Source organism: Netta rufina, assembly GCF_964035555.1.
Source record: "Netta rufina genome assembly, chromosome: 1".
NCBI classification, from domain to species: Eukaryota; Metazoa; Chordata; class Aves; order Anseriformes; family Anatidae; genus Netta; species Netta rufina.
In genome coordinates, this window is record NC_140123.1 from 152,562,495 (window position 1) to 152,581,070 (window position 18,576).

At 59.2% G+C, this 18,576-nt stretch overlaps 1 protein-coding gene across 1 annotated transcript; it reads right to left on the minus strand.

Moving 5' to 3' along the window:
- Positions 1 to 21: 21 nt before the first annotated feature.
- On the minus strand, positions 22 to 15,868 carry CARD10 (caspase recruitment domain family member 10; the record flags this gene model as incomplete). The annotated part of the gene is made up of 24 exons (XM_084305224.1): positions 22 to 229; positions 440 to 555; positions 855 to 976; positions 2,175 to 2,333; positions 2,428 to 2,527; positions 2,627 to 2,696; positions 3,000 to 3,240; positions 3,568 to 3,691; positions 4,500 to 4,680; positions 4,945 to 5,065; positions 5,449 to 5,489; positions 5,682 to 5,797; positions 6,228 to 6,350; positions 6,443 to 6,637; positions 6,793 to 6,918; positions 7,000 to 7,155; positions 7,428 to 7,610; positions 8,744 to 9,069; positions 9,354 to 9,491; positions 9,765 to 10,008; positions 11,437 to 11,582; positions 14,209 to 14,319; positions 14,452 to 14,547; positions 15,751 to 15,868. 24 exons carry the CDS (start codon positions 15,866 to 15,868, stop codon positions 22 to 24), a joined length of 3,561 nt encoding a protein of 1,186 aa, XP_084161350.1.
- Between the last annotated feature and the right edge of the window lie 2,708 nt (positions 15,869 to 18,576).

An 18,576-nucleotide genomic window follows, 5' to 3' on the forward strand; every position in this document is an offset into this window, starting at 1 on the left:
GAAGGCTCTGCTACTCCGAGCTCAGCCATCGCCATCCTCAACCCAGAGCGGGCGCGTTTGCTCCTGGAAGATGCAGCCCCGCACCACCTTGGGCAGCTCCTCGGCGTGGCTCCAGGCGTGGGGCTCCACACGGGCCCAGGAGCAGGGGAGAGTGTGGAGAGCCTGCTCAGCACCGCGACACATCTTCAGCACCTCCGTGTCCCGCTGGCCCGGCTTCCCCAGCAAGCTCCTGGGAAGACACAGAGACGAATGTCACCTTCACACGGGGAGATGGGGTTGCAAAAACACCAACAAGAGCTCGCTCACACGTGCACAAAGCTGATTTTTTTTTGCCCTTTTTTTCCCCATCCTCAAACACAGCCACCTCCTCTCCCTCTGAACAAGGTGTTCTCCATCCTGCCGCGATGCCCTCCATCCGTACCACACGGTCTTGTCTTACCTGAGTCCCCTGACGTTCTTCTCAGTGACCTCAATGTGGATCACAATGGGGTATATCTCACGTTTAATTAGATCCCTCACACTCTGAACTCCCAGCTCGAGCAGGCAGTGTTTATTCTGGAAGGAAATTGAATAGATTTACTGATTTAAATGGAGAAGAAATAGCCCCAGCCCCTGACAGCCGCATTAAATCAAACTCCATACTGTGAAATATCATTGCTTTTCCGATAGTAATTCCATTAAATGTGGGATTTACAAGCAGGGCCAAGAGGGAAGGGGAGAATTAAGGAGCAGGGTCACCCACTCCATCACAGCCAGCCCGACCCAAGAGCAGCCCCGCTCAGCCATCCCATCCTTTCCTCCCACCCGAACAGGGTGCCCCGTTCCCGGCCCTCTTTCCCCAAATCGTTCAGCACCTTCTCCATCGCCTCCCGGATCATGCGGATTTGGCCACTCTCCTTCCACTCCTGGGGGCCACTTTTGGACACAGGGGGCTCCTGAGCATGGGCAGCGCTGGGATGCTCTTCTGCCAGCTTCTCTGCAAGCCAAGAGGACCAGGAGGGATGAAGAGGGAGGCATCATCCCTTCATCCCTCTTACACCTACTTCCCAGCTCAGCTCTAGCACGCTTGCTGCGGTGCTGATACTTGAGTCCAGTGCTTATGGATTCTGGAGAGCGAGTCTAATTACACAACATTACACGTTGGCATGGGCCTCCTGCCACTTTCTGCTCGCAGAAAAAGCAAGATATCGCAGCTGAAGACCTTGCAGGGCAAGAGCAGCTCTTGTGTTGTGTTACAGCAGCAGCCAAAGCCAGCTCCCAGCCCTGATTCCCCCCATTCCCCGCTGCTCCAGCCCCTCCTTGATGAAGCACGGCAGAAAACGAATCATTTTATTTCACCAGGTTAAGTTTCACAAGTTTCTTTTAAGGGCATCAAGATCCTGTGGAAGATTATCTGGCTTGCGAGAGAAGAGCAAGAGAAAATACAGGCAATAAAGAAAAAGAGAAACATCTCAGGGCTCTCAGATCACCTTCTTTCCTCACAACAGCCAAAACTAGCGGGAGAGAATTGAGTTGTTTTTGGTTTTACGTCCCCTGCTGCAGTAAATGACTTCAAAGCATGTTCCCGTGCAATGTGAGGGGGACCCTGCAGAGGGCTCAGTAGGATAGGATATATGGCCAAGTCACTCAGCTAAGAAGCCCGGAGGCCAGAATTGGCAGAGCCATCCTTTTTCTGCAAAACAGATTTTTTCACCACCTCCATCCCCACCCCCAAAAAGCGTACCGACTCATTTTTCAGTCCCGCAGCTGGCAAAGACTGAACTGTAAACACGGGCGAGGAGAGAGATGGAAAAAGGAGAAGAGGGAGAGGGATTTGTCCTCTGTGAAAATCCCCTCTGGGAAAAAAAAGCCCCATTCCCCAGCTGCCTACGCAGCGGTGTGTCAGCCTCGCGTTGGTGGTGGAAGGAAGGGGACGGCTGGATGCTGCCATTCCCAGGGAGAAAAGGCAGGTAGGGAGTCAAGCTGCAGATCCCACCTCAGGCAAGGGCTTCACCCCTGGGAAAAGCCACCCAGAGCTGCAAGACAACGCCACATCACTCGAGGAAAGAATGAGGATCCTCATGTCCCAGAAGACCAGAAGGGAGGGCTGGCTTCCCTCATAGCCAAAGGGACAGGGTACAGTTAAGAACAGGAGGGAACACCTTGCAATTTGCCCAAAAAACGTTGACCCCTACCTGCTGGGCACACGTGGAAGTCCAGGCGGGAGGTGGGCAGGTCCAGCAGGTTCCTGATGAGGCGCGGGGCGATGCAGTTGGGTGACAGCACCACGGGGCGCGGTGTCTGCACCACCACCGGGCGCACCAGGCTGTAAGGCTTCAGGCTCCTGTCCGGGTCTGGAAGGTGGAAATGGAGAAGAGAAAGCCAAAAAGGTGAAAATATGGCAAGGTCCCCAAGGGTGACGGGGCAGGTGTGGAGGGAACAGCTCACCTGAGCAAGGGTCCAGCCATAGCTGCTGAGGGGGCTGGCCTGAGCTCTTCTGTGGTTTGGATTTCACCAGGCGCAGTTGGTCCAAGGCCCGTTTCTTTAGCTGAAGAGGAAGGGAAGGCAACAGAGCTGAGAGCACAGCCCAACAAAAATGTGTTAAAAAAAGAAAAAAAAGCTCTCCCTGCTGGCTTCTCCGGCTTACGTTATTTCTGTGGCTCTTCTGCTGCCCGGGCAGGTTGCTCTTCTCCTGGATCTTCAACAGCTGGTGGGCCCTGAAAAGACAAAGAGGTGGCCCTCAAGCAACTCTGGAGACCTCAGCGACCACAGCCAGCTGTAACCCTCTTCCCCAAAGCCCACAGAGCCCCTCCTGAAGCACAGGCATATCAAAGCCTTCACTCAACCTCCCAGTCTCTCAAGGACACCAAAACCCTACAGCTCTGGTTCCCAACACCAGGCTTGGGCATCTTACGCTATCAAGAGGCCAATCCACGTACCCCAAGGACTCCTTGGGGATGCTCACCACAGAGAAAAGGGACAGAAAAGTAGCCCTCTGCTCTCCTCCTCCCCCCCGTTACCTGCTGTAGTTGGGCACCGTCCCCTTGTCCAGGTCCCGCATGGTCAGGGGGTCGACGCGGGAGCAGTACCACTCCAGCCGCCCTTTGTGCATGGTGTCCGTGACGTGCAGGATCTCCCGGCACTTGACGCAGAGGGCGTAGGGGTCTGACGACTCCAGAAGGGGCAGGTTGGTGCGGACGTAGAAAGAGTCTCCGGAAAACTTCTTCCCTTCCTCCAGGGCTTCCCGCAGAGGCTGGTATCCTGGAGGAAGAGATGCAGGTCACCGCGGGTGGGGGCACGGTAGACCAGCGTCAGCAACGCGATCGCCAAGTTCCCAGCACAGCTTTTGAGGTGATGGGGTGGGGTGGGGGGTGCAGAGGAGGCAGCCAGACAGAAGGTCTGTACCTCCATCCCGTAACTCAGAGGATGTCACACCGGACAGGGCAAGTAACCGGAGCTACGGCCAACCCCGGTGTCACACCTCGTGGCCTAGGACCAAACGGGAGAAGAGAGAGAGAAGAGCTGAGAGGTCAGGAAGGGAAGCAGAGAGCTGAGGCTGGAAGGAGAGCCCGGCTGCCGGGGCCTCACCCTGCAGGTCCAGCTGAAAGACCAGGCTCGAGGGCTCATCCCAGTGCAGCAGGCTCAGGTAGGCGACCTCCCGCGTGCAGTTCTCCAGCGACAGCACCTCCTCCTTCAGCGACGGGACCCTCAGCTGGCAAGGAGCAGAGGCCATTAGACCCAGGGGCTGGAAGAGGAGGCTCACCCCCAGCTCCTCACCCACTGGGGCTCACCAAGAGATGGCACAGCCCCAGGGCAAGCCCTGCAGCATCCTCGTCAGCCTCCGATTCCCTCCTCTGCCTCTGATTTAGCTGCTGCCAGCCACCACCCCCCCCTCTCTGGTTTGGATGCTGGGCTGCCTTGAAAGCAAACGCGTGTGCACAAACATGTGCGGGAGCGGAGGCAGGGAGGCTGGTTTCTTTCCAGTTACAGGTGGGCTATCAATGCGAGTGCCGTGGCAGTATTTCAAGAGGTGTCGTTCCTGCCAAAACAAATGCCCTTCCCTCCTTCCAGGAGCTTTCTTCAGAGCAATTATTCTCTGAGAGGGTCACGGAGGCCTGCGAGATCTCGCTCCAGAATTGATTGTTTTGCAACAGGCATGCGCGGGGTGCGAGAAGCGAGCTGCTCTGCAATACTACAAGGTGACAGGCAGCTCCGGGGACACGCAGCCATATTGCTGGCTTAATCCTCGTGACTCCTTTTTGTTTTTTCTCCTCCCGTAGCTGAAGGAAGCCTTTCAGAGAGTCTTGGCACCGTTGCATGCACAGGTAGGTCTGAGTGCAGAGACCTGCGTGCCTGTTATTGCTGCACAGAGCTCAAGGCAAGGAGCAGGATTGGGAAACGAGAGAGATGGAGGTGGACTTGAAGCTGGCCAGAAGCCAGTTTGTACCGGGGCTCGCTCCACACTCCTTGCGTCCCACCTGCACTGCAAATCCCCAGCGTGAGCCCGTTCCCAGACCCACCTCAATGAGCCGGCAGCCTTCCTTGAGCCCTGCTTTCTCAACCTGTGAGCCTGGCTTGACCCACTGGACGAAAATCCCTGTCCTGTTCCCTCCGAGGATGGAGATGTCCGCTCCCAGACTCTTCTCCTGGGCCGACAGGTTGCTGGTGGGACCCATGCTGGTGAGCTGCACCACCAGGGACCTGGCAAGGAGAAACACCTCCAAGTGAAGCTTGCTGCTTTTTCTAAGGATCACGTCCCCATGCCTTGTGCCCAGCTCCAGCATTTTTATTGTATTGAACTTTATGTCATGCAGGGCTCGTGGTCCATCCCCAGGGCACCTGCATGGAGCTTGTGAACCCCTCCATCCCACTCCACCCCGCCAGCCCCACAGAAGCTAAGCTGGGCTCCACCAGTCCAGTCCCAGAGTACAGAGATTCGTGCCCAGCTCAGAGAGCAGCAGTCACCTCCTGGTGACCTCCTGGCGGCTGGGGAGTGTGGACAAGCAGATCTCCGACTTCACCCTGGCGTAGGTGCTGCTGGAAGAGGAGGAGAAGGCCCCAAGCGAGATGCTAGCGAAACCACTGCCTAGGAGAGAGAGCAGGAGAGAGAGGGGGCACATCGCCTCTTGGAGCACTGCGGGGAGACCGTGTCCACAGGATGGCGTGGGGATCAGCCACCAGCATCCACCACAGGCCACGCCAGCACCAGGAGGTCTGCAGCCCATCACCCAGAACTGATAAAACCCCAGGGCAAAGGCATTGCTCTCTTCCATTTCCTACTCCCCAGCTCCAAAAGGAGTTGTCTACCAGCAAAGCTCTCCGTAAATCAAACAGAGCAGATAGAAGCTCTGCGGGGCGACAAGCTGCACCAAGTGAAGGTGTGAGGGAGGGTCAGCTCTCCCACCCCTCTCCCTCCAGACACCACTTCATCCTAGATAAGCCCTTTGGGGAAAATCCCCACCCTGGTACCTGTTGCATCTTCCATGCTGCTGAAGGAGCCACAGGACAAGCTGCAGAGGAGACACAAAGGCGAGATGAGAGGAAGCAGCTTCTCCACAGCCTGTTTTCATCCCATTTTCACCCCCATCCCCTCAGCTTTCCCACACAGAAGTTCCCACCCTCAGCCCCACTCCAGGCTCCCAGAGCCATCCTGCTTGGCCCCCCCAGAGGAGACCCAGGCTCCAGCAGCCCCCAGCAGTCACCTTTTGTAGGGCATGCACCTCTCCTCCCGCTGCCGCCGGAGGATGGAGCCGATGCAGGGAGGGAAGGGGAAGGTGGAGAGGCGGTTGATGTCCTTCTCGCTGTCGGGGGTCACCTCCTTGGGCAGAGAGAGAGAAACTCCTTGAGAGAGAAACTCCTGATTACACCAGCACCCTTGTCCTTAAATCTCACTCTTAGCATGTCCAGGGGCACAAGCAGCCTGTGGGACTTCCTGCTTTAGGGGGCTCAGGGGATGAGGGTTTGAAGATTTGAAGGATCAGAGGGAAATGGGCAAGAACCTGACCCCATTAAAAACAGTAGGATATTTGCTATGGGGTATGAAATAGGATTGCTTCCCCGGGGTATGATTACAGAGCTTACTGGAGAGAATAACACCTTACACGGGGCTGCTGATTTTTAGGGCACCCCACGGTGACCCTGCTCCAACACCTCTGTGCCCTTGCAGGGCTGTGGGTTCCCATTACTCCCAGTGGGAACAGCTTCCCACTGCTCCCAACGGGAGCAGCTTCTCAAGGCCAAGCTCTCACCATGCTCTGAATGGCAGAGTCCCCCAGCGCGTCCACGAGCCCGCTCGCGAAGCCAGCGGGGTTGTCGGCGAGGCTCCAGGTGCTGCTGAGGTTGGAGCAGAGGGAGTAGGAAGAGCTGCACATCTGGGAGAGAAGCGAGCCGTCATCCCCTTGCGTCCCCTCAAAAAATTTAGCCCTGCCCTCCTCGCTGTGCTTTCCCATCCCACCGCCCTCACCTTGCCCAGGCTGCGGTTGCCCCTGCAGCGCTGCAGCTGCGCCTCCAGCGTGCTGTTCAGCCCCTCCGCCTGGCTCAGCTTGCTCAGGAGCTCGTCCCTCTCCTCCTCCAGGGTTCGCACGCGCTTGCGGTACTGGTCCTTCTCGATCAGGCTCTGGGAGTACTGCAGCTGCACCCCGTCCCGGCTCTGGATCGCCTGCAAGGAGCCAGGCTGAGAGTGAGACGAGGAGGCGTGCGACAAACCCCCCTCTCCCACCCTGGCACTGCTGGAGAAGACCCACGGGGGAAGGAGAGGGTGCCCCGAGCAGACACGAGAGCCCTGCTCCTGCCGGCGGGTGGAGAGCACTTCACCTGGTCGCGCTCCTTCTCGATCTCCTCCAGCTGCAGCAGCACGGTGTTCATGCGATGCTTGTAGAGGTCGCAGTCCTTCTGCAGGGTCCGGTACTTCAGCTGCAGGTCTTCCACCTCCTGCAGGTACTGGCAGCAGCAAGCAGCGAGCGTTAAACACTCTCAGAAGCGACTGCACAGCGGGGAAGGGGTTGGTGATGGATGCTTTACCTTATCCCTCAGCTCCTCGGCCCACTGCAGCTCGCTCTGCAGGGAGTTGAGCTTCTGGCAGAGGTCCTGCCGGTCGTCTTGGGCTTCCTTCCAGTCGTGCTCCAGGATGTCCAGCAGGATCTGCTCAGAGCCCGGCACTGGGACCTCGCCTGGAGCCTGGGAGGGGAGGAGGCAGCGTCACCACACTGCAGGCACCAAGGGACCTCTGGACAAGTGCCCATCTTGGTGGCTCGGTGGTGGCAGCACGATTCCCCTCATCATTTCTCTGTGAACCTTCTGTGCCTTCAAAGGCACGGAGCGATGCTTGTGAGCACACCCAAGGGTCACAGAGCTGGGAAGAGCGACCCATCGCTGCCCAGACCTTCCCAGAGAGCCCTGCCAGCCTCGAGCTGTCTGTGACTCCGAGGCAGCTCTGCCCTGGGGGGTACCTGCAAGGTGCCCTGCAGCTCCTGCAGCGATGCCATCAGCCGCTGGTTCTCAGCCCACAGCTCGGACACGGTGTCGGGGTGGCCCCGCTCCTCCGCCTCCCGCTGGGGCACCACGGCTGCCTGCTTCCTCAGCAGGCTGCACTCCTCCTCCAGGCTGGTGACTTTACATTTCAGCTGGTCCACCTGAGGAACACAGGGGAACAAACATAGGCTGGCACACGTGCCCGCACCACCGGCACCTCTGCCTCAGCGGGAGAGTGGAAACTGGGCAGAAAAACGCCCTGGAGGCCAGGAAAACAAGGGCTGGCAACCACGTGAAGGAGCATCCTTGAGCAGGGGCAAGGTTTGCACAGCTGTGCCCAAAAGCATTTCCCTGCAGGACGGAGGAGGAGGATGCACGTGAATCGAATTTTTGCATAAACACTTTCAGTCTCCAGCTCCTCTCTTTGCACGACTACTTTCTGGCTGCCTCGGGGCATCCACAGTGCAGCTGGCCTTAACCCTGGGGGCCTCTTGCGTGGTGCCAGGGCCAGCAGCTGAGAGTCCCCTCAAAGGCTTCCCAGCTCCTGGAGCAGCTGAGAAACTAATTCATGGCAGAAAAACCCACTGAAGGCAATGTAGGGCAGGAGGGTGAGCTCAAGGGAAAGTGGGCTGGCACCTCGTGGTCCACCCAGCTCCTAGAGGGGTTTCTCCACCCCACAGTCACCCGCAAGCAATTAATTCACCTCTCTGCTCTGAGAGGGTCTGGGAGAGCTGGCACAGGCAGGCACGCCAGACAGAAAGCAGGGGAGGATCCTGGCACGGGCAGAGCGGGATGAGGATCGAGAGGCACCCACGGGGCTGCACGAGGAGCGCAGAGCAGCAGGGAAATGCCAGGAGGCACCTAAGTAGCTGGGTTATTAATAGGTTCGAGGCATTTTGGTCCTTGCCCAGACAGGAAACAGGCGCGTGTTTGCTGGAGGTGAGAGCTTGGCAGCCGGAGTGCAGCGTCACGAATCCCTTCAGGTATGCAGCGTGAGTCTCAGGAACGTCAGCGGAGGATGAGGAGGCGGCAGGGAGTGTCGGAGGGGGGGGAAAAATGGGCTGACTCTCGGCCAAAGTGCCAAGGCATGCCGAGCAGCTCCACGCCGTACGTGCCCAGGGCAGAAACCACGTGCAAGGGCATCTCAAGGTGCCAACAGCCAAGCTGAGCAAGGCACCACCCCACGCACGGACATCCACGTGCGCCCCTCTGAGCCGTGCCACCCCGCTCAGCCCCCCAGAGGCTGTAGGAACCGTCACCCACCCCACTAAAAAGTCACCTCCTGGCCCCCTACCGCCAGCTGCAGGTCCCGGCTGCGCAGCACGGCCATGTTCTTCTCCTCGCAGAGCTGGGCGTAGCGCATGGCCATCATGTAGTTCTCGTCCTTCAGCCTCAGCAGCTCCACGCTGTTGGAGTCCCACTCCTCCCGCAGCCGCTGGCACCGCTCCTGCACCTTCAGCAGCTCCTGCAGCCGCTGCTCCAGCCGGGCTTGCTCCTGCTCCATGGCTTGGTTTTTCGCCTGGAGCTGGTGCTCCTTCAGCAGGTGCTCTTTCCTCTGAGCCCTCATCTTCTTCACCTCCACCAGCAGGAACTGAGTGAGCCCCTCGGGGCCTTCTTCGTCTGGAGGAGACAAAGAGGAATTAAGTCCCGATTTCCAAGACACGGGTAACCCCCAAAAAAGCAGCCTGAAAATTTGTAGTGCACCAAGGCCCATCACACGCTTTTCGGTCCCCTCAGCCTGTTACACACCCATTTGGTTCCCTTCCTGCCGGATCTTTAGCAGGGCCGTCAGGGTTCACTGCTCGCAGGTAGCGTGAACCTGGGTTTTACGCATGCACGCACCCATGCCCACACTGCTGGCCCTTCCCATGCCGCCAAAGGGAGGACGGAGAGCCTGCCCCTACCCAGGATCATGGAGCAGCGCTGGGCTGGCTCCCTCCCCGTGAGCCGGGTGTAGTGCTCGGGGTAGTAAAACTCCAAGGACTCCAGGAAGGCTTCGTAGCCTCGCTTCCCGCGCCGCCGAAGGATGTCCATCAGGTAACCTGGGTAAGGGATAAGGAGTTAGCATGTGACAGAGAAAAAAAAAAAGGCATAGCCCAGCTCCATGACACAAAATAGCCTCTCCAATTCTACTTCCACCACAGAGGAGGAGAGGGAAATCTGGCTGCAGAGCATCTCGTGGACCAAAAAAAAGCCAGGGCAGCGCTGCCGTGTGAGGGACCAGGAGGTCAGAACACCCCAAGCCTGTGAGCATCCGCTGTGTGTCACGTACAGGTGTCCCCCCACAAACCAGACCCGTCTGTGTTTTCTCCCACCTGTCTGGTTGCTCTTGCAAGGGAACCGGCACGAATTCAGCACCTCCTCTTCATCCTGCTCGTCTATCACGCGGCACTGGCGCAGGTAGGGGGTGAGCTTGGCCGGGTTCAGGGAGCGGGTCAGCTGGTGCCGTGCGCTCTCGATCTTCTCCCAGATGGCATCTTCTTCCTCCTCCTGCTCCGAGAGGCTGCAGGCTTGGAGAGAGGCATTCTCCAGGGCTGGCGGGATAAAAGAAGGGAAAGTCTGAGTGATGGAGGAGCACGGGGTGAAAGGTACAGGGGAATGAGTCAAGGTATGATCCTGCAAATGATTCAGTCTTGCGCCCAGACTCAGGTACTTCAGAAGTCAGCTTATAGACAAATGGGTCCAGCAGGGCATTGATGTGCTCCCCTGCCACCTTAGACACGTAGGAGGCAGAAGGAAGCGGTGCATGGGGTAATTAAGAGTGCATTTTAGTGGGAAGCCTAGGGAGGATGTCACCTTCAGCCCCGCAGCACGGAGCAGCTTGGCTGCAGGTAGCGGAGCCAAACGGGAATGTCAAAAATGTGTTTTCCACGAGTCTCCCACACATGGGTGTGGAAGCGGAAACATTCGGCAACACGGGAAGCTTGCTCTCAGCCAAAGCAAGATGCATCCCCTCCACTTAACGGCCCCGAAGCCCTTACAGCAGCAGTGAGCCTGCCCCATTAAGCCCTGCAGGCTGTGATGGAGCAGCAACCCGCAAGGAGCTCTCTTCCCACCTGGGCATCAGCTCAACCAGCCCATCCATCTTAATTTGACAAAGAAAGCCCGTTTCCCCAGCCAGCACAGATCCCTTCAGCTGGCAAGACAAAGCCAACTCCTCGCCAGCGTGCGCCATCACCTCCCCTCCAGTGCTGGCACCACGTCCAGCTTCCTACCCCAGCCACACAAACCAAACGTCCCCAGCGGCGGTGCAAAGGTTCACGCTGCGTGAAAGCAGAGGGAAGAATATCTCCCGCTCTTTTTTTTTTTTTTCTTTTTTTTTTTTTTTCCCCTGTGGCGAGGCTGATATCACGCTATTTCAGCCGGCCAACTCGCACAGCGAGGAGGACGGCCCGGAGAGCCGCGCTGAAGTCAATCCTCCCAGCAGAATTACGGGGGCTCGGGGTCTGCTGGGTGCAGGGTAACAGGGGGAGAGGACCGTCGGACACACTAAAGGCACTCAAGTGTCTGATTTCAGGCACCAAAGGGCTTAGGAGCCTAAATACCGACACAGATCTGGATCGCTCCAGTTCCATTCAAAGGGAGCTGAATAGGGAAAACGATCCGCGTTTCTTACAGGGTCAAGAGACGAGTAGGTGGGGAGACCGAGAGCAGGTAACAGCAGCCGTGCTGTTTCGAGCCCTGCCGCCTCTCAGACCTTCAGACCAAAGCAGGGGGCTCCGGGGGGGGGGGTCCCGAGAGCTGGGGGCGCACGGGGGGGTCCCCTTACCTTCCATCCCGGCTCCGCGCCGCTCCTGCAGGTGTGCCTGGAGCGCTCTCCCCACCCCGCTGCACCTTTCCTCCTCCTCCTCCTCTTCCTCCTCCTTCCCTCCCTCCCTCTCTCCGTTCTCCGCCCGGCTGGGAGGGCAGGCAGCCGGCTCCCCTCCCCTTTTCCCTTTCCCCAAGCAGCCTCCCCCCCGGCTCCGAGCCCCTGGGGCTGCTCCTCACCTGGGCGAGGCGGGGACGGGTCCTCCTGTGCCTGCGCTCCCGTCTCCTCTCCGCCGACAGCCCCGGGGCTGGAGCCGCTCTCCGGAAGGATGTGGCTCGCCAGCAACTTCTCTTCCGAAACGCAGCCGGCTTCAGCTCCCCGCAGCCTGCCGGGGAAAGGAAAGGAAAAGGGGTGCCCGGCTCGGCGTCCCCCGGCCGGGGAGGAGAGCTCCAGATCAGCGCCGGGGCGCTCCCGTGGTTGGGGCGCTCCCAGGAATTACAGCCCGGCCACCCCTTGTGCTGGGTGGAGAGGGTTAGGAGCAAGGGGAGAAAATAGGAGCGGCTGGAAAAAAGCTCGATCCAGGCCGAGGAGAGGTGCCCCAGCCGAAATTTTGGCCCCCGAGCAGCGGCTGTGGGTGGAGCTGGGCGTGGAGGCACCCCCGGGGCAGGGTGACTGAGCCCTACCCACGGCATGTGGGGGCCTGCACTGCCAGCCTGACCCTGCACGGGGCTGCCCGGATGGGGGAAGATGCCAGGAGCCTTCCTCATTCCCTCTCCGAGCTGCCACAGCCGTCCAGGAGCGGGGCTGGAGCATCCCAGCAGGCACACGAGGCTTAGCCCCTGCCACCAACCCCGCTGCCCAAACCCGTGCCGTGCCACTGGGACCAGGAGGGGTCTGGCAGAGGTGGAAACCACAGAAGCCAAAGTGTGAAACAAGCTTCAATGAGGAGCCAGACCACCCATCCTAAAGGAGCTGTGGGGTTCCCACTGGACCCCAAATGAATATCTCGCATCGTTGCCCCTCCAGGGGCTGATGCGTCCCCTCCGGACCCCATGGGGATCCTGCAAAGCGGTCACTGGGGGAGGGAGGCTGTCGCAAGCCCACTTCCCCATGCTGCCGTGCTCTTCGCAAGCACAACCACTGCCTGAGACCAGCTTTTGAGATTTGCTCCCCAAATTTTCCTCCGCGCACTGCACGGCTTCGCGGCCCTCGTGTGCAAACACCGTGCGCTCGCAGTCGGTTTTGGCAAACACCCCCTCTGCTTGCACGGCCCCCGTCCCACCCGCTGCCACCCCGAGCGTATGAATTCGCTGCTGACTCATCCTCCCTGCCAGGCATCCCAGCAGCTGCCTTCCTCCCCCATTTTGCCCAGCTCTCCCCCAAAAAATGAGACGCAAAGACCACCACGGGCTCTCCGGGCAGGACGCGGCTCCGTCTCCAGCCCTTACCTCCAGCTGTCAGTGGGCTGAAAACGAGCAGGAGCGAGGCTGCCCGCAGGGAACGACTTCTGACTCAAGCCATGTCAGTGTCTTCCTGCTAGTTATTCTCTTGCAAACAGCCCGGGTCTAGAGAAAAAGATTTCCTGAGCAGGATACCACACGGTGATGGGAGGCGAGATCTTCGCCGTCGCGATAAAAGCCCCAAATGGGCTTGGTTTCTCTCATTCACCCAGACAGGGACAGACTCAAGGCTGGTGTCAAGGAAACCTCTTCCTCCACCCTCCCTGACCTCACGGGCAGTAGCTCTGCTGCTTCGTGACTCAGAGCAAGCCCAAAGCAGACACAGCACTTCCCACATCAAGCTTTAGCTGCCGCTTTTGCTCCTGGAGGGGCTCGGAGCTGGGCAGATGCCCCAGGACCACAAAACCACCCCTGAAAGCCAGCAGATCAGGCAGACAGCTCCTGAAAGGAAGATGTCCTATCCCATTTTATTTATTTTTTTGCCCAGGAAACGTGGGCACAGCAGTGAAGAGCTCTCCTTTTGGGGGAGAACCGTCGTGGTACCAGACACCCCCAGTTTGTCACAGTGCCACCACAGCCAGGTCTCACGTTTCCGAATTACCCCAACTTCTGTGCTGCCACAGCCGAGCTCCCACCAGGAATGTCATCGTGGCGTGCTCGGGTGGGTAGGTGGTTTTTCGTTGTTGGCTTTTTTTGTCGTGTTTTTGTTTTTTTTTTTTCAACTCCTGACCAAAATAGTCGCACTGGTAAGACTTTCCAAACACCGCTGGCTCACACAGGAAGCCTATGACAGGCCAGCGAGCGGTGAGCCATGCGATGTTTCCACCGAGGGAGGAAGGGCTTAGCACATGGAGCCCACAAAGCCATGGGTTTTCAGCAGTGGCTTGTGGTGTGGGGCTGACTGGTGGGCACCCTTGGAGGTAGGCGAGCTCCTGAAACCGCCTTAGAGAGGCCTGAGGTGGTGAAGGGATTAAATTCCTGATCGTGTGGATGAAATGCCGTCGGTGTAAAGCTCAGCAGACGGTGAGCTCAGATGCGTTGTAAAATGCTGCCTATGTTCTGCCTGCGTTACAAACCTGCCCTGAAACACCTTACCTACACGGTAACATGAGGTGGTCACAATGTTTTCAAAAAAATACCTCTTTTTGTGCTTTTTGCCCCATCAAACTATGCCATTTTCCTCACAGCCAAGTGATTTGCCAAGACTTGTATCTTCTGATGAAGTTTTCAGGGGGAGGTTCGCCAAGGTCCCTGGTGCTCTCTCTGGTCAAGCCTAGAAAGAAAGCCCAAAACACCTCCCCTTGAACTTTCCCTCTCTTCATTAGCTGTCCCAACGCATAGCTCTGTGTCACAAAACCTCTCCACAGCTTGGTTCCCACGTGGAACAAAAACACACGCAGAAAGCTCGGAGGATGTGAAACAGATTTCTCAACCCCAGCCTGCTCTGAGCAGCTCGCGCACTCGCACCAGGTTAGATGGCACACACAAAAAGACACTTTTATTTTTCCTCTCACCTATTTTTTTTCCTCTCTTCCTATTTTTGACTCTCACCAAGCTCAGGGTTTATATGAACAGCCTTTGCAAGGGCTCTGAGCGCCTGCTCGTCCCCCTGCTGCCTTTCAGAGCCACGGCAGGCCAACAGCTTCACGGTGGTGTAGGTGACTGCAGAAGGGGAGGAATGAGCCCCCCGGAAAGGATGAGCGGCCCTCCTGGCAGGAAGGAAATGCACATAAATGCCTGTGGAGATAGGAAAACGAGTGAATGTTTCCTTCAGTATTCCTCCCCCTCACGCACACGCCCATTGCCTGGAGCTAAAGGAGGCAGAAGCGTCGGGGAGCTTCTCGGGATGGTCTCGGCAGCGCATCTCCGTCCTCATCGGGGCATATCCAGCTGTGGGGGGTGGCAAGCGAGAGCTGGATTAGGGCAGGCTCATGGGATTCGAGTCCCTAAAATGGGCTTCCTCACTCTGAAGCTGCCCGACTGCCCATGGCCAAGGGCCTGAGCCTGCAAGTCTCCTCGCACGCCTCTCCCACCTCAGCCCTGCTCCCGGCGGCCTTAACTCCAGCAATAAGGGAAGGAACCCACAGAGGGAACGACCCCAGCTGCGTTTTAATCGCAGCAGGCAGCAGCTCGCCAAAGCCACCCGCTGCTTGCCTTGCATGCTGAGGCTGCGGCCACCAGAGGTCAATGTGGCCACATCAACCTCAACCCGTCGGGCGCCGCACGCAGCCCCTTTGGAGCAGAAGCGTGGAGCAGGTACAGCTTCCCACCTCGCCAGAAATGATTTTGGGATAGGTTTGCACGTGAGCCAACGTTCAAAGCATTCGTCGCAATGTGGCTTTGGCGTTATCCTGGGAAACAGGGCTGGAGAACGACAACGTCCCCAACGAGCGTCCTGCAAGCGCGCTGCATGTAGGCAGGAGGATGGCAGAACAGAAATTTCTGTGCAGAACAGAAATTCCCCCTGTGCCCCCTTCAGCAGAGCTCCAGCTGGAGGTACGTAGGTGCCCGATGTAGGGGGAGCTCCCCAAAGCTCTCTGCTGCTACAATATTTGGGGCTTTGAGTGCGTGGGCTGCCGGTGGAGATGGGCAGGCGTGTTGGCTTTTCTCCTTGCAACCCATCCGAGCTCCAGCGGCGTGCCACCACCGCTTGTAGCACTGCTCCAGAGCCATGGGGTGTCACCACGCCACCATCCAACCCCCTGGGGGAGGAGGTGGCTGGGGCAGTGCCAGGGCAAAGCCCCAAAGCTTTGGGTCAGCGTGGCCTCGTTGCTGGAGCCCATGCACAGGACGCAGGGAGCCAAGGGCTGCGCCCATTCCTGGCAGGCACCAGGGCTCCTTGCTGCTGAGGCCTTTCCCAAACCTTTTCATGCTGAAGATGCTGTATCCATGCCAACTCCACCCCTAAAGGGGCCGTGATTCCCCTTTTATCCCATTAATGTTACCTGGCGGGATCTGCTCTCCCCGGGCACCTGCTGGAGGTGAAGTTGCACAACCCACCCCTCAACCCACATCCAGTACAGCCAGGGGCTACCAAGCTGAGACCTGACAAATTTGGTGCAAATTATGGTGCCCAAAGTAAAGGCGCAGCACCTGGGACCTTATTTCCTCCTCCACGTACCACCAGGGCTGCGGGGATGCCCTGCAGGATGCGGCCCTGGATGCTGCGGGACACCCTGCAGCCCTTCTGCCCGCTGTGTGCTGGAGCCATCGTGGGTAAATGTGCCATTTGAACGCCTCCCCTACGCATTCCTCCCCGTCTGGTGTTCCCATAGCCAACATACATATGTATAATGCATACATACATGCACCCAGCTGCCTCCCTGACTCACCCCCAGCACCACTTGGCCCTCCAGACCATCCCACGGAGACCAGCATTAGCCGAGACCGGGGACGAGCCCTTTGTCGGCTCCGACAGCCACAGGAGGAATCAGAGGCTGGGATGCAGAGGGAGCCGTGCTTCTCTTCCCAGCCCCAGCCTTCCCCCTCGCCCCGACCTCCACAGCCCCAGCCCCAGCCCTGCGGGAGCTGGGTGCCCTGGGAGGGAGCCGAGCCTCGCCGCGGGGATGCAATCCCCGGCGCTCGCTGGAGCCCGCCCAAGAGCGAGGCGCTTTCCAAGCCCTTTCCCTTTCTCGGGGGTCTGTTAGTCACATAAACAGGAAAAGCCTGGCTCTCTCCTCCCCCCCAAATCCACTCCAGTGTGATGCAAGCCCCTGCGCCGGGCGGCTGGCCCCACGGGAGGAGCTGCCGCCGGCCCCTGACCTCCAGGCTCCGCGTTTCCTGCGGCAGCCAAGGAGGGAGACGAGGCCCCTTCTTCCAGATGCCGGGCATAAAGGGGCCTCTGCGGGCCGGCCCCAAGGAGGAGAGGTCGTAGCCAACCTTCCCCAGCAGCCTGGGGGACGCGGAGGTGCCAGATGCCCCAACAGAGGTCGGAGCATCCCTGGGACCCCAAGCACCCCAAGCGAGGGGAGCGCAGCCGAAATGAGAGGGCGAGCGCCGCTCGCCAGCCCCGTCCCTGCAAACCCTTCTTTATCTCCTGGAACTTATTTCTGGCAGCTCTGTGGTGTTCCCTCCTAAAACCAAAGGCATCCGTGCCGGGCTGGGAGGGCGTGCGTGCGCTCCTCCAGCTCACGCTCGCTGCTGACCCTCATCGGAGGCAGATCTCTGGAGGGGAGAGAAAACCCAGCCTCGGGGCAAGCAGTCGGGGTGAGAGGCAGATTCCCTTTCCCAGCTCCCCGTCTGTGCTTTCCCACCGGGCTCCGTGCCAGCCCGGGCTCGTAAAAGCCCCGGTGGGCAGCCAGAGGTGATGCCGTGGTGCCAGCTGCCGGAGGAGAGCGGGCAGGGCAGGATGGCATCCCGAACCCAGCCCTCTCGCATGCCTCGGCGCTGACTTCCACTCTGCCCTGGAATGCGCCCGGCAGCAGCATGTGGGAAAGTGGAGTCAGCAGAGACCTTGGATGTGTCAGCTCCCATCTGAGTAAACAAGAGGAGCCCTGGCAAGCGTTCAGCCCCGAGCATCCGAGACCTTGAGAAGGGGTCTGTGGAGACGGGGAGGTGCTTCTTTCCCCTCCCCGCAAAACAGCCCCTAACCTCTGCCCCACCTCGGGTGCTCGCACCCTCTCCTCGTACCCCAACCATGCCCGGAGAGGTAATGGGCAGGGGACCCGGCAGCTCCCAGCACCGAGGGCGGAAAGGAACACCTCCCTGGCTGCAGCTGGGGGCATTCCCAATGCAGGGTGCCAAAACCATCCCCGCACCATCCCCGCAGGTTTTATAGGGTCAAGGACAAGCGAGGGGTTGCCCCAGCGTGCACACACGCTCCCTGTGCGCACTGGGTGTCGGTGCCTCCATCGCCTCCTCCACCTACAGGAGACCACCCCACTCCCCTCTGCACGGGAGGCTGGTTTGGGGTTAGGGACACAGCAGGAAGGCTGGGGGAAGGCACCCCGCGTCCCAGCAGCTCTCCTGGCATCGCCCCTCACCGTCTCCTCGGGGCGGCCGAGGCCGTGCCTCCTCCTGGCCGGGGGCCCGCGTCCCCTATCGCTGCTGGCCAGGCGCTGACGCCGAGAGAATGAGCCATTGTTTCCCGGCCCCGCGGCCTCTTCCTGTCCCCGTAGGGCCCAGAGACAAACAAAAGCGGAGCCAGACGCTTTGGGGAGGAGGCCCGGGCCTGCTCCCCTCCTCCAGATCCCGCAGCAGCCCCTTAGGCAGGCAGGCAGGCAGACAGACGGATGCCCGCCTTGGGGGAATGGGCAGGGACACCCCTATTTTTAGCCGCCTCTGCACCCCACCCCCTTCCTTCCGTGGCCAAAAATACGCGGGCTGGATGGACAGGCAAAATCATTAAGATTAAAGAGGCGTCCAGGCCCTGCTTCCACCCGCTCCCCTCGTCCCTTGGACCAGGACATGGCAATGCCCTCACCCCGGGGATGATTTCTCTCCTCGTCCCCATCCCGCCTTCCCTGTACCCACGTTCCTATAGGGAGGGAGAACGATGTCTGAACACCCCTCCTCGAGTCCCTCCTCCACCTCCGCAGGGTTCGTGAGGAGGAACTGGAGAATCAAGTGGTGGGAGACACCGTACCCATATTTACATCGAGATTTGCATCTCCCTTCCCCGCGCCCGGAATCACCGGGGTGTTTCCAGGCCACGAGCAGCCGTTCCGGGGTTGCTCCTGATTTACGCAGCATGCCCCCAGCCATCCCAAAGCACCCTTTCCCTCCTGTCCGTGCCAAAAGGAGCACAGATTTGGGGTCTGCATCTCCCTCCACCATCCCAAACCCCTACACCTGCGGCACTGCGGGCAGGACAAGCACACAAGGAGAAAGCCGTGGGGGAGAGGAGGAAGGAGGACGAAAACATTTGGGATAGGAGGAGATGGGCTTGCCAGCAAGCCTGGGAATTCATCCCTACCTCCT